Below are 14,603 nucleotides of genomic sequence, written 5' to 3'. Positions count from 1 at the left end.
TAGAATTATATATATATATACTTAACATTGTACCATTTTTAAACTTGTACTATAGATACTATACTATAAGATAAGAACTCTATGAGAAAAAAAATTCCACTTGGTTTGCGTTCACTTGCCAACCTGGAAGGAGACAATGGAAGGATTGCTCTTGATGTCACAATGGCTGCTGATAATGGAGGGTTTATCAACAGAAGCACACAGGTAGCTATATTTACCATGGGGTGAACGTAGACGAGACGGTAAATGCTGCTTTTAAATGTCTTTCTGATACCTTTAATCCAACACCGGTATGTATATTCCCTGTAAAGAGACGACGGCTATCGATTATGTTTCCATTCATGTTTTTAAAAAGCACTATTTCACAGGTGACACGTGACACCGAAAGCAATGTTTTGAGTTTATTTATTTGGTATTACAGTCACTGTACAAAAAGCGCGTCAGCTGTACAGTATTACACGGAACTTCGCCCTTCTTGGGGTGAGTTTTTAGTGTCCTCATCTTTGTTTATTTAAGTGTTTATTAAGAGGGGTCAAGAAGGCTCTTGGTATAAATGTTTGAGATTGCAATGTAAACCATCCTTTTGAGTTGTGTGTAAATCTAGTGTCTGCTTGTTCTCGACTTCCTTTTGTTTTTTTAGGAGGGTGATGTCTAGATCACGTCACGTTCAGGACCTTGGCTGTGACCGGTAAGGTCAAAGTTAGGGTTAAGGTCAACATAATAAATATAAACACTTTGCAGCTTGGCCAGTGGGTCACAACCCACTTCCAGGTCACAGTCATTGTCCTTCCGAGTGGTGGGATCTAGACACTATCCTTTGGTAAACGCTCCAGTTTGCCTGCTATCTATTCCCGCTCCTGCTTAAGAGCAGTGATTGGCCGCAATTGTCAGAGAAAAGCAAGGCATGCTGGGTATATACAGCCAGTAGATCACCGACAGCAATGTGGACAAAGGCAAGTTATTGTGAGTTTTTCAGTTTGCCCTGCCTATTGATCTATTCGTCTCGATTATTAGACACAGTAACTCGGATACTACCATCAAAGCACCAGAGAGTATTCCTGATATTGATTATTGATTACTTTGAGCACTGGGTTGGCTCAGATCAATTTACTTGAAATATTGGAGAAGTTACATCTAAAAAGTCATTCAGAATCATTACACATTACCTCTCCCAAGTAATAATTTCTGTGATCACATTGGCCGCCTTTTTCTTGCGCCAAAACGCAAGGCGTTGGTGGTGAACATAGAGAATCTAAAGTAGACAAGGAGCAACGATACCACAGATTACTGTTGCTACCTCAGCTAACGTTACATAAGTTACATACATTACTACTGATTACCCTTGCTACCTCAGCTAACGTTACATAAGTTACATGTATTACTACTCAGCCCTCCAGGCGTTGCTGTTCATACTTTGGTCGTGATAAGACCTGGTCGTACAAACAAGGTTTGTAATCTCTCCCCTCGGTTGATTTGATTGGTCCGTCAACAAAAAGGCACAGCCGCGTTGAAAAAGCCGTCCAATGTGATCGCAGCCTTACCGTGATGCTTTCTATGAAGAGTATTGAAGGGGATTGTTGCCAGTCGTATTACTTTTCATTACATGTCGGCTGTCTTTATCAAATGTAATGATGTAGAGACACACTTGACATTATCTGTTGTTTTTTCTCTCAATTCTCTGAAAGAGATGCAAGTATTTCTGAGGACAAGATACAGGCAGGAAAACAATGCAACTCCCTACCATCTTTCACCTCTCAGGCTGCGTTCACACTGCAAGCCTTGGTGCTCAATTATGATTTATTGCTCAGATCTGATTATTTTGGTTTGGCTGTTCTCATTATTATTATTATTATTATTATTATTATTATTATTATTATTATTATTATTATTATTATTATTATTATTATTATTATTATTATTATATATATATATATTTGTTATGTGGCTAATATCAGATTCCATATCAGTGTGAACTGGTCAGGCTCCTGAAATGACCTGCATGTGCAAATGAACAATAAAGAAAAGGATGTAACATTTTGTGAATGAAAGTCGCATGACTGTTTAGACTGAGGTCGCTGAAAAACCTGTATCTGATTTAGGACCACATACTGTATGAAAGTGGCCCAAATCAGAATTGAAAAGATCCAAGATCAAATCCATGTGATTTGTGCCGTTTACACTGAAATAAATCTGATTCAGTGAGTCACATACTGTATAACTGAGCAACAAAAGATCTGATTTGGGGCACTTCCGTCTGCAGTGTGAACGTGGCCTTACTCTCAGCAAGACGGCTCAGAAGGTAACACTGTATTGGGTTGGGTACCGAAGTCTGTATTTGTAAGGGTACCAACCCAATTACATGTACCGATTCACGCCAGATCAATCGGTACCAAAAATGTTGTACCTTTCCATGTTTAGTTTAAGAGTGTAATTTTTATTTTCCACAAATATATATTACTGTCCCGTCTCTTGGGTCTTTGGAAAGACCAGACGAGGTCAGAGGAGTTTGATAAATATTTACTGAGAATTTGAAATTGAGAAGCTTATTTTTTACAACTGAAATGAATTTTTTTTAAAGTATTACAGAGAGAGTTAAGTACCGAAAAATGGTACCGATACTGAATTACAGGAACTGGTACTGATACCGTTATCGGTTCAAATGTGAACGGTACCCAACCCTAATTGTATATAAAGTAGACGTGGTAAAGTCATCATAATGGAGGCGAGCACTACAGGATTCCTTGTAGAGTTCTTGAAGCAATTAAGCACCAACGTTGCCATCCCGGCCAGGTTCAGTTCGGTGTAACGGACGTAAGAGCAATTAGATGACTTTTTCCCGTCCCAGGCCTCTAAATGTATGTCGAATGGCCCCGTCGGGGCTAACTAAGGTCAACTCAGGATGTTAAGTACGCTGGTGACGTGTCGTCTATCGATATGGCACAGGGCCATCGCTTTTTTTGGCCATGGTATTGTCTGTGATGGAATACTACTAGGGAGGTCAAATGTTTTTTTTACATTTTTTATATATGAATTGGTAGAGCCAATATTTATTTAAATAGCATATTCCACCTCTGTGAGATGGTCTCTACAACATAAAAAAGAAAATCCAAAACGTTATTTTATTTATTTTTTATTCTATTTATTTTTGGGCTTTCTGTATTTTTCACCCATCCCAATTTAGTCGTTATGCCAATTCCCTTCCTGGTCGCTGCACGCATATACAGTCGGCCTGGGGAGGGGGTAGAACTACCACACGCCTCCTCCGATACATGTGGAGTCAGCCAGCCGCTTCTTTTCACCCCGACAGCGATCCATAATAATCGATCATGGAAAACAGCCTTTTGAGCTCCGAGATGATTGCAAATAGCAGCCTGTGTGTGTGCGCACAGGGGTCGACTACGATTTGAGTGGTCGTTTGTTCTACAAATTGAAAGTATCGTCTGTCTGCGACTTTGGCTTTTTGTTTGAGGGAAGTGGCCCGAAAACGTAAGCAGCCGAAACTGCTTTCTGAATAGCATCGTGTGGGCGGAGCTCCCGTTTGACCTCCCTGATGCTAGGAACGTCACAAAGCCACCGTACGTACAGAGTCATTCCCATCGACTGTCTGTTACTGTTGACGGAGTGGATTTCTCTTAGTTAAAAGATGGTTTGGAAGTCTTTTGTGAAAAGCTGCCACGGAAGATATCATGAGTACCATGTGGAGAATTCTCAATGCAAATTGATATCAGCGACGCCTAACCCCCGGCGAGGTCCTGACTGAATTCGGTCGTTAAAGTACCCAGGACGCCTATCGCAAAGAGTAGGGGGTTCCCCCGACTTTCCTGGCCAAATTCCGAATCAGGTCTCTGACATCAAGGCCACCTAATCACCCCTTCCCCTTAATTGGCTGATATGAATCCCTGTCTCCTGAGCCGTTCAGCCATTGTGTAGTGTGATGTGTGCCGGGTGTCAGTGTATGGCAGCCATTGAGCCTGCGTAGCCCAAGGTTGGGTGCTACACAGTGGTTGTGAAGGAGACCATTTCCACCCTACATTGTGGGGAGCGCTTTGAGTGTCTAGAAAAGCGCTATATAAATGTAATGAATTATTATTATTAATTATTATAGTAGCAGCGCTCAGACAACAAGAGCTCTTATTCCGGTCTCAGTCACCTCCCGGGGCCCCGTACTTCAGAACTAAAAGGTTCCTTTGTGGTCGTGAATTGACGCCATAGAGAACCATCGATGATTCTTCTCGGTTCTGTGATGGTTCCGTCACAAATAACTAAAATTGGCTCTGAATCCGTTCAACTACAGTTCTTCACAAAAAACAAGCAATCCTAATTTATTATGCACCCATCATTCTGTAGTTTTGCACACATTATTCGAAGACATTGAACCTTTGTTTAATTATAGTGCAGCTCAATAAAACGACGTAGATGACAGGATTGCATGAGCGATTGCTATTTTTTCCATCTACATCACTGTATTGAGCTGTATAATCCGGGCCACCCGACGCCCAGACACTGATCTCAAAGCCTGCAGAGTTTGACACACGCTGTAGGTCCATGTGGGTCCAGACCCTGTAGAAACACTCTGCTCAGCAGCAGCAGTTATCCTACACCACAAACGGCCATTTGACTCCCGATGCACCAATTAGCGTACACCGCCGGATAGTATAGATTAAAGTTAAGGAAAGAAAAATCCTGCATCAAAGTTTTTTCCCCTCAAGAGTTTCGACCGGGCCAGGTCGGCGACTATGTGCTTCGTTTAATAAAGCGACGTCCGTTCACTAGGCCAGTCCCTAGGCTGGATGAGATAGGCCTCCTAAAGTAGTCTAAACGGAAGTACAGGAAGTACAGGCTACAGGCTTTCCGGTTTTCGACAAAACAATTATAGAAACATGTGAAGTGCTCGTTTAAGCCACTGCAACGGCTTTGCCTGAATAATTTACTACATGACCGGGACGTTCTAGCTTGTTTGCCGACAAGATTCGGGAAAAGTTTGGTCCGTTCGGAGGCAGCTTCCAGGTACATACACCGGAAATTCTACCCCATAGACACTTTCGGCCGTAGTTCTTTCCAGTGGTGCGTTATTGAAATCATCTGGGAGGGCGCGTGCACGCGCTCCCGCGAATGCGCATTTAATGTCCCCTCGCTTGAGCACAGACTAAAGACAGTGCCTAATTGCCTCTACGAATGGAATGCAACACATGTCTTCACAACAAGTTAGGTGTGAATGTATCTGAGAACGTATTTAACACACCTGACGACCGGCGCTGTTGATATGCAAATAGCGAGTACTTATCTGGGGTTGCAGCAACCCCGTCCCATGAAGAACGCATGCCTGGTTCTTTCCCAGGCTTCATCTCACAGAGATAAAACTGGGAACGAGGTTAGCCAGTCCCCAACTAAGGATTTGTATAGTCGACTTTGATTGGCCAAAATTAGCAGATAATCGCCCCCAAACATGCACTTTGACTAGTCAAATTTAAGTTAAATCAGACATTAAACAACCCCCACAGCCCAAATGGAATGATAATTTTTTTTTGTTTTTTTTATCAGCCCTTCCGTTCACTAACCCAGTGTTCCATCATCGCTACAGCTCACAGCTACGCGAGTAAACTCCCCCGACACTGCCTGGGTGAGAGAGATGAAAAAGGACCCCGGTTATGAAGACTTGTTGAATTGTCCTTTGCTCTCTCTCAGAATAGCATGAAGTGCATGTGTTAAAGCTTAGTTGCTTTTATTGGACTGCCGAGATCCTGAAGCCGTTATAGTTTGGACTGAAAGCCTGCTTACATAGTTCTACTTCCCTGATTTTCTCTGTATGGTTCGGCTTGTGATCATCAACACGTTTGACTGTGGTTTCATATGAAACCAAGTGCATTATCTGCCCCCGTTGTATCAACATTTGTATGACTGTGATGATCATTTCTGTGAAGAATCACCGCATGGCTCTCTGGTTGAAGGGAATTCGACTGGCCCCACCTAGTGGTGCTTTTATGATACAACACAGCAGGATTTGTACTTTGTAGGTCTACATTTTAAATGTAAGGAGTAAAAAGTATGTTTTTTCCCTCTGAAATGTAATTGAGTAAAAATACAAGTATACAAACCTAATAATACTCGAGTAAAGTACAAATCCCCAAAAACAGTACTTAAGTATTGTAACAAAGTACAATTACTCAAGTACTTTACACCCCTGGACTTAATTTACAAGACAAACAGTTTTTTTTTGTGTATCTATAAGAAAGAAAATAAAATAAAATCGTACCCTTACCCAACTGCTGTCTCTACATACAAGTACAGAAGTACAGAAGTAATATGAGTCTAAACGTGCCCAACCCCTAATGATTTCTTAACATTAAGGACAACATTATGGATCTTTTTACGAGTTTAGTCAACGGTTAGAAGAACCTTAATATTGGATGCTGTGTGTAAACCATGTATATGCGATAAATGAAAGGATTATAGCAACAAATGGCATGTTGGAATGTGTTGCTTCTGGACAGCGCTGCCTTCCGTCGGGTCGGGTTTAAAGAGAGAGGTGAACACAAGGGAAGGGAGCTGCTCTGCCCACACAGACGAGGAGGCGCTTGTCCAGGCATTTCACATGTACAGTTGTGTGTCATTTTTGTTTTCGAGTGCATTTTATAAACAGAGCTACAAATAAACGTCTCAGAATGTTCCATCCCTGTGTTTTAATTGTTTGGTGTTCGGCCTTCAGATGAATCCAGGTGCTCGAATCACATTTAGCAAATTACCTTTAAAAGGGATTGACCACATTTTTAAGAAGCAGATTAAAGAAGCTGGAAGTGGTAATCTTTCAGTGGCTCAGGAGGTAGAGCAGTCGTCTGGTAATCCCGGTTAGATTCCCACTCCTCCCGGGCAGCGTGTTGAAGTGTCCTTGAGCAAGACACTTAACCCCGAATTGCTCCCGATGTGCAGGTTGGCACCTTGCATGGTTGCCTCCGCCGTCCGTGTGTGAATGTGTGAGTGAATGGGTAAAATGTGAGGAACAAATTGTAAAGCGCTTTGGATAAAAGCTGCTATATAAATGCAGCCATTTGCCATTTAAATAGCTCTACATTCTGACAGCTATCACTGATATTTAGTGTTCGGTCAGTAACATGGGTCTCCCAGTCCCTCAGCTCTGCAGTAAACAGAAAATACATAATAATAATCAAGCACATATTTGCTTAAAAATCGTTTTTATTTCATATTTGTGTCAGTGTGGAGTTCTCTCTCCTAATCGGATAAAGTGTATTTCTGTTTACTGCAGAGCGGATGGACTGGGAGACCCATGTATACTGACCAAACACTATAATATATCAGTGATGGCTGTTGGAATGTCGAGAACTTATTTTAACAAATGAATACTTACAGCACCTTTAATAAGTCCTTAAAAAATAATTCCACCAATGTTTTGGTTTTTGAGATATTGGAAGCAGAGACTAAACATGGCAATAATGGAAGACAATGGGGAGCATGAAACATTCAACATTCTGTTGCTAAGCAATATTGATGCTCCATGCACCCCCATTGACTAGCATGTTTAGTTACGGGGTCTGTCACAGAGACTATGCTATTTTAATTTTAAGGAACATGGCAGAAACATATGGGAGTTGCTTACCGTCTTCTCCAGAGTAAGACGAGAAGATGTAGATACCAATTTCCTCTCTGTGCGTTCAGTAGAAAGCCATCCGGCTGTAAGCTAGCCTATAGCTTAGCACAAATTAATGGAAGTGGATACGGACCACTAGTCTAGCTTAAAACTGCAGGAGAGGTTGGCTCTTCCGTATGTGTATCTGTGGCATACTGTAAGGACAAACCCTGCTTCTATTCCTCAGCTCCTAGTACATTTTGAAAGTGGTCTGTCTGTCTGGTTATTAAGTGTACAAGACTGGGTTGTATATGTACTATACAATTTCAAGGTGTATTTTAATTGATTTCCGGTTCTTAAAAAAACTATTTAAAAAATGAACCCATGGTTAGGTGTCCAGACAAAAGGAATCGAGGATCATGATATAGTCAGGATTTTAATTAATAAAAACAGGAGTTCCAACTCCACACCCAGACGTGGTAAAGGTACACAAATTTCCTGAGAGATGTGTTTGCATTCAAACCAAACAGACAGAAATCTCTGGATCACACAATAATTTGATTAATGACATCTTTTAAACAACTACCATAACGGCTTAAAAGGGAAACTCCACCCTAAAACAGAATGTGTTATTACAGTAATCTTGGGACAGTTAAGTTGATATCTATAAAACACGAGACAACTCCCCTAAGTTGGAAAGCAGAGCATCGAGACTTGAATGCCCCCCCCCCCCCCCCCCCCCCCCGTAAAATCACCATGGTTACTGTCTCAATGTCCCAGGAGTTGTTACACTATTATTCACCGTCTGTGGCGGGGCGCCAGGATTTGTCTCTCAATGACATCTTGATGAGTCTCGTCTCTCCTGTGTTCCACTTAACCCTTTCACTACCACCCTACAAAAGGGTTAACCCTCTCACTACCACACTACAGACGGTTAACTGCATGTAGTGTGGTAGTAAAAGGGTTAACCTTCTGTAGTGTGGTAGTGAAAGGGTTACCGTTAAGACTTGTTCGTCTTCACAAATCGATAACTGAGCTGTATGATATTACATACATAATAGATGTGAATTCTACTTTAGGGTGGATTTTCCACCCTTAAGTTAGATGGAAATATTTTCAGGACACAGACGTTTTCCCCTAAGCCAAACAAACAAACACAAACATTGGCTCGCACTGAACGCGTATAGAACATTGTACAATGTTTATATAAAATACATGGCAATACCAGTAAATAACACAGGAGCAATAACTTGTTTTAAAAAGAAAAAATAATCAAAATAATAAAATAAAAACCAAGGCATATGACGTTATATTTGTATTTAAAAAACCTTTAATTGGAATGTTTAATCTCATTACAGATAATGCTGCCTGTGGTTATATATATATATATTATGTCAGCGAGCCTAACCGTTACTGGATTTTGGTCCCAGAGTTTCCGTGAAACAATAATTCGGTTATACTCTCTTCAAATAAAAGGCATCATCAACTAAACTAAAATCACGTGGTGTCGTGAGCCATTAATTTAATAGCCGTCGCACCAATTTTCAGTCCAAATGTTCTTATTTCAGCCCGTGTTTTGGCTAAAAATAAACAAACAAAGGGAATCTCTGAAGGGAGATTGGATGTATTCCCTTATAAATAAGAACATCGCCTCACAAACCTGCCGGCGCCGTGACCTTCTACTCTACTGGAGTGTCCAAAAAGACACGAAAGGGGAAGCGATGGATCAATTGAACATAAACAGATCCTTACTGTATGTTCAAATACAACGTAAAACTAAACTTCGAACGCATACAAAGTCGATTTGAAAAGATGCGAACCGAGGCGAAAAGACGCAGCTTCGCTCTGGTGCGGCACGAAAGGTGTTCACTGAGAAATTCGCCAGACGGGATGGGAGCAAATACAGGTATATCTTAACGGTGAACATGAACTAGACCGCTATGAATGTGAGAGCTGTGAGTGACATTGGACGGGTTACATTTAGAAATGATCTAGTTTTTTTGTAAATGTCAACAATGCCACCGTTGAGACCAAATGCACTAGTGTCTCCCACGCCAGGTTTGCTGGTTAACGTCAAACTGTAAAGTGAGACGGTATTTCTCTTTTGCGTCGTATCTGAGCGTACGGTTAGAGAGTCGTAAAGAGGAGAAGTAGAGCCCATCTCGCAACCAATAATAACTCCTGCGTCTTTTCACTTCTTGGTAGATTTCCAAGGACTGGGGACAACCGCTTTACCCGGGAGAACACATGGTAGAGATATTACATTTATGAGTATTGTGGTGTATTGCTTTTACCAACGGGCCGTGTGCATAAAGTCAGCCTCCATCGATTGGTTGATTGGTCCGTTTATTGATTGGTTCACCCCATACAGTGCAAAATGTAGCCAGCGTGTCTTGTTCAGATAAAAAAACTTTTAATAATTGTTTTTCTTTTTTCACAATTTCCAGAACTAACCAACTCGGTTGTCATGGTGACCAGTGTTTTTTAGAAGCATCCGCCTGCTGATTGGTCGAAATAGAAGGCCTCTGGTCTCTACGCCTGTACTTCACAGCCTGCAAAACAACTCTGCCCCCAAGAGAGGCACAATCTGTACCAAATCCGGACATCCACGACCAAATGAGTTTGAAAGAAAATGCGGCTATAACTTAACTGAATTGGGTCTATACAGGGTATCACAAATAACCAAAAATTAAGCTTACGAGTCATGTAGTTATCAGAAAAGTAAACAGACTTATCTTCCTGCGTAAAGAAACCATACGTTTATGGCTGCGTTCATCATCGTCTCCATGGACACAGTGAATAAACAAGGCCGCAACGGACACCATGAAATTAAATTAAAACTTCAACTTGTTTCCGGTTCTTATTTATAAAAGAGACAAAAAGATATGGAGGGCAACAATAATATAATAAAATGTATCCAATATGTTGAGGGAAAGAGTATTAGGCAGCACCGCAGTTAGTTTACTTCCTGTTTGGGCATAGAAGTGGAACGTTGTCCAACTCTCTGTGGTAGGAGGAACGGCTGATCCCGCGGTTGCTGAACATCTGTTGTCGTCGAGGAAACCGCCGCTCCGTCACCTCATGAGATGCCCTGAGCCTGAAAGCCCGGGGCGCGCGTTACACCGACCAAGAGGCCGGTAAAGTTTTATGCACAATGTCCATTAAATTAATTCAGATCTACTTAGAAGTTAAAGTGCACAGGGGGTGATGTGAGGCGAGGCGTCGGGCCGAGAGTCCCATAGAACTACATATAGACTAATGGATAACGAGGGGCGGATAAAGGGTGTTGGAAAGGCAGCTTTGGCGTCATGAGGCTGAATCTCGAAAGGCTCCCTGGTTCCCTTCTCCTGCTGTACCTTCATCCTCTGGACCTCGATCCCTGCTGCGTGGATGAAGGATGAAGAACCAGCGGGAGCCTCCTGAGACTGACCCTGTGAGACGTGTGCGTCGCCGTGTGTCTCGTTAGGTCAGCAGCTGCCTGATCTCCCGGTGGCAGTAGCAGAGGAAGTCCATGTAGGAGGCACCGCCGTGCAGACCCTTGTCCTCCACCAGGAGCTGGCGGAACATGGCCTCCGACTTATCCTTCTGCCTCACAATCTGGAGCTGGGGAGGAGAGGTGGAGCAAGACTTTTACAAGCCCGTCGACTAAACCGTTCCTGATCGAGTACCTCGGACGTTTTCAGAGGAACAGTGTTTTCAAACTTTATTATCTAAAGATGGTGAGTTAGAGTGATGTGTTCATTCATAGATAAAGACAGTAGAGGTTGAGTACTTAATCAAGGAATGAGCACAACACTCTAACTTACCATCTTTAGATAATGAAGACAGTAAAGGTTGAGTACTTTATTATCTAAAGATGGTGAGTTAGAATGATGTGTTCTTCATTCATAGTTAAAGACAGTAGAGGTTGAGTACTTTATTATCTAAAGATGGTGAGTTAGAGTGATGTGTTCATGGTGATGTATCACATTCACACTCCAATAAACACATTAGTTGTCCAAATCCATGGACCTTCTAGCAATATGCATCTTCTTCTAACCATATGTCAATTGGTACCATGAGTGAATACATTTTCTTTAGCCTGAGTAGCCCCAGCAGGGAATCCGCCTCAATCTCTTATCAGTTAATCACAGGGTTAATCAGAGTTAATAAGAAATAATACATAGTGCCCTCTAGTGTTCAAAGTAATTTGCACACATTGTGGCACAAATCTTTTCATTATTTGTCTAAATAAATCAAATCTGATTATTTATTATATATATATATATATATATAATTATTATTATTAATACTATGTTTTTTGATCAGATTTGTATGTGTCTCAGTTCCAACCTGATTTTGAGCCACATGATTTGCATTGTTTGGTATGAGAACCACGTAGACTCAAATCAACAATAAAATTCCATGGAATAAGCATAATTTTACAGTAATTTAATTACTTGAGTCAAAACCATACTGTGACGACCGTTTAGACTCAACCATTACATTTCTCATTCCAAACAATCAAATATCTCACTGATGGGACCTATGATGCCATGGCGAGATAAATCCATATTTGTAGATGAAGCCCAAAATTACAAAGAAGAAAGACTAATAATAGACCATCAGGGGACCTTTCATTGTTATTGACGATCATCCTCGTCGCTAGGCCTTAGAGCACCAGTGATAAAGTGTACAGCAGGCAGTCAACAGCATTATCAAGGAGTGTGACGACAACAAGGATCTCGGCTTGTGATTTTGATCCTTTTTAAAAGTCCAGCGTCGTAAGCCTCTCTGACACATTGATTTGATTTGATTTTTATTTGGAAATGACAAACGCATCATAAAAACGAATTATCATGACCAATTTGTATTCCTGAGGATATCACTTAAAAGCATTCATTAAAACACTTATTTCCAAGGTGGTCCTCGATGGAAGACATAAAAACACAGCACATACTACTACTATAGGAAGAACTAGAGTTTCAGGACCCCCTGTCTACTCTAGCCCTGGAATCTGATTTCCTGCCCTATGGCTGCTGAGCCATTTGCTCTTCCCATAATTTAGCCTTTACCTTAGTTTTAAAAGGTATTTTTGTTTGTTTGTTTGTTTGACTTTGCTTGGTAGTCAGAGGTAGTTAATTCCAAAGTACAACAAAAAGGAGCTTCTTGCTATGTGGCTCAGGTTTGAGCTAGTTTATGTTTATTTATTTTGAAAATAAATTAATTTACTGTAGCCTTCATACAATCATATTCATACAGATGAAAACTAGCTCATTAGCTAATTCTGGCACATTTATATTGATGTGGAAACTGAAAACGTTGACTAATGTGCACTGTCCCTGGGTACAAAATAAATAAATAAACTTAAACTCATACAATATAAACAGAAGGGCTGGCTTGATATATACTTCTTTAAGTTATTTCTGTACCCCCCCCCCCCTCCCTGGAGGGACGGTGAGCTCCCAGGGTTCCGGAGGAGGTTTGGCGAGTTCTATTTGGTGAGTTATTTATCTCCATACCTTCATAGAGTTGGGCCTCTTCTCGAGCAGAGAGGCAATGATGGCACGGATCCTGTTGGACTGGGGGTTATCCAGCTCCGGTAGAGCGCTCTGGAAGACACACAGAGGAAACAAAGACATTAGATAACTCTCTTAACAAATGCAAAAGGCACAATCCGTGATCAACATGTAACCAAAGAGGTAGCCAACACCTATACCCATGGGTGTAAAAAGTACCCAGAAATTATACTTAAGTGAAAGTATGGGTACCGTCTCAAAATCGTACTCAAGTAAATTCAGAGTATCTGGCTAAAAACACACTTGAGTAAAAGTCAAAAAGTTTCTACTTTTAAATGTACTTAAGTAAAAAGACTATTCTTCTGATAGCAGGTGTTTAATCAAAGATCTCCGCTTTCTAGTCTTGCACAAGGACCAATCAGCATGGGTATGGGCGGGTTCATTTTCCATTGATGGGGATTTGATTGGCTGTTTTTAAATAAAGTGCGGCTGCAGGATTAATAACGTTAACGTTAGTTCGGCCAGAGAAACAAATATACAAATTAAAATTGTTGGACCTGCGAGATTTGTACTTTGTAGGTCTGCATTTTAAATGTAAGGAGTAAAAAAGTATGTTTTTTTTCTCTGAAATGTAATTGAGTAAAAGTACAAGTATACAAACCTAATACTTGAGTAAAGTACAAATCCCCAAAAACAGTACTTAAGTATTGTAACAAAGTACAATTACTCAAGTACTTTACCCCCTGGGCCCTGCCTATACCCAACCTCCCACACTCCCTCTCTTGGCGAACTGCAAACTTCCAGGTCCCGCTGTGGCAAGATGATACCTCCACACACACATGTTAGTCATTACCTATGGAAATTGTTACCATGCATAACCCGATTGCAGGGTGTGATTTGTTAAAAGGGGGGGACGGAGATTTGTTTTTATGTAGGTCATAAAAATATATAGTTAAATCAATATAAAACTGACACATCTCATAAACGATACAACAGAAAGTCGTATTTTCTGTTTAGTTTGTTGTTTGAAATATAATGCGATGGTTTGCTGCTCCGTCTTCCTCGTGTAGGGTTGTGACCAAATGCAGGACAGTGTGTCGACTTTGCGGGACAGTAAAGTAATGCTGAATAAGAATACAGGTTTACATGATGTATAAAGCATTTGATCTAAATGGAAGCATTTAGATTAATTAACTAATTAAAGCAGAAATGGTTAAGCAGCTGAAACACTGTAGAACAGAATGTAGAACAGAACATAGAAATTATCTTACCTACCCCCAATCATAATTTGGTAATCTGTCCCCCCCCCCCCCCCCCCCCAACCCGGTAAATCACACCCTGCCTGATTGATTGATTATTTAAAACACGCCAACTTTTTTGGGAAATTATCTTTTTTGCCATCTACCCTGGAGTTAGACAAGCAGATACAAACCCTTCTTCTCCGTGCATGCATTAGGCTTAGGGAACAGCCGCACCGTTAGCCTAGCTTAGCGGCATTCACTGGAAGTAGATGTGCCAGTATA

The 14,603-nt window shown here is 41.1% G+C and overlaps 1 protein-coding gene across 1 annotated transcript in view; it reads right to left on the bottom strand.

The window, feature by feature from the left end:
• Window positions 1-8,317: 8,317 nt before the first annotated feature.
• Window positions 8,318-14,603, bottom strand: part of sec24d (SEC24 homolog D, COPII coat complex component) — a 128,785-nt gene continuing 122,499 nt past the window's right edge. The window contains exons 22-23 of the mRNA XM_084311720.1: window positions 13,084-13,173; window positions 8,318-11,185 (exon numbers count right to left, since the gene is read on the bottom strand). Coding sequence (XP_084167846.1) covers window positions 11,045-11,185; window positions 13,084-13,173 — 231 coding nt within the window. The 3' untranslated portion in view covers window positions 8,318-11,044. The remainder of the gene's footprint in view (window positions 11,186-13,083; window positions 13,174-14,603) is intronic.

The sequence above is a fragment of the Notolepis coatsorum genome, assembly GCF_963971535.1.
Source record: "Notolepis coatsorum genome assembly, chromosome: 4".
NCBI lineage: Eukaryota > Metazoa > Chordata > Actinopteri > Aulopiformes > Paralepididae > Notolepis > Notolepis coatsorum.
Note: the sequence above shows the minus strand (reverse complement) of the source record. Positions and strands in the feature narration are given on the sequence as shown.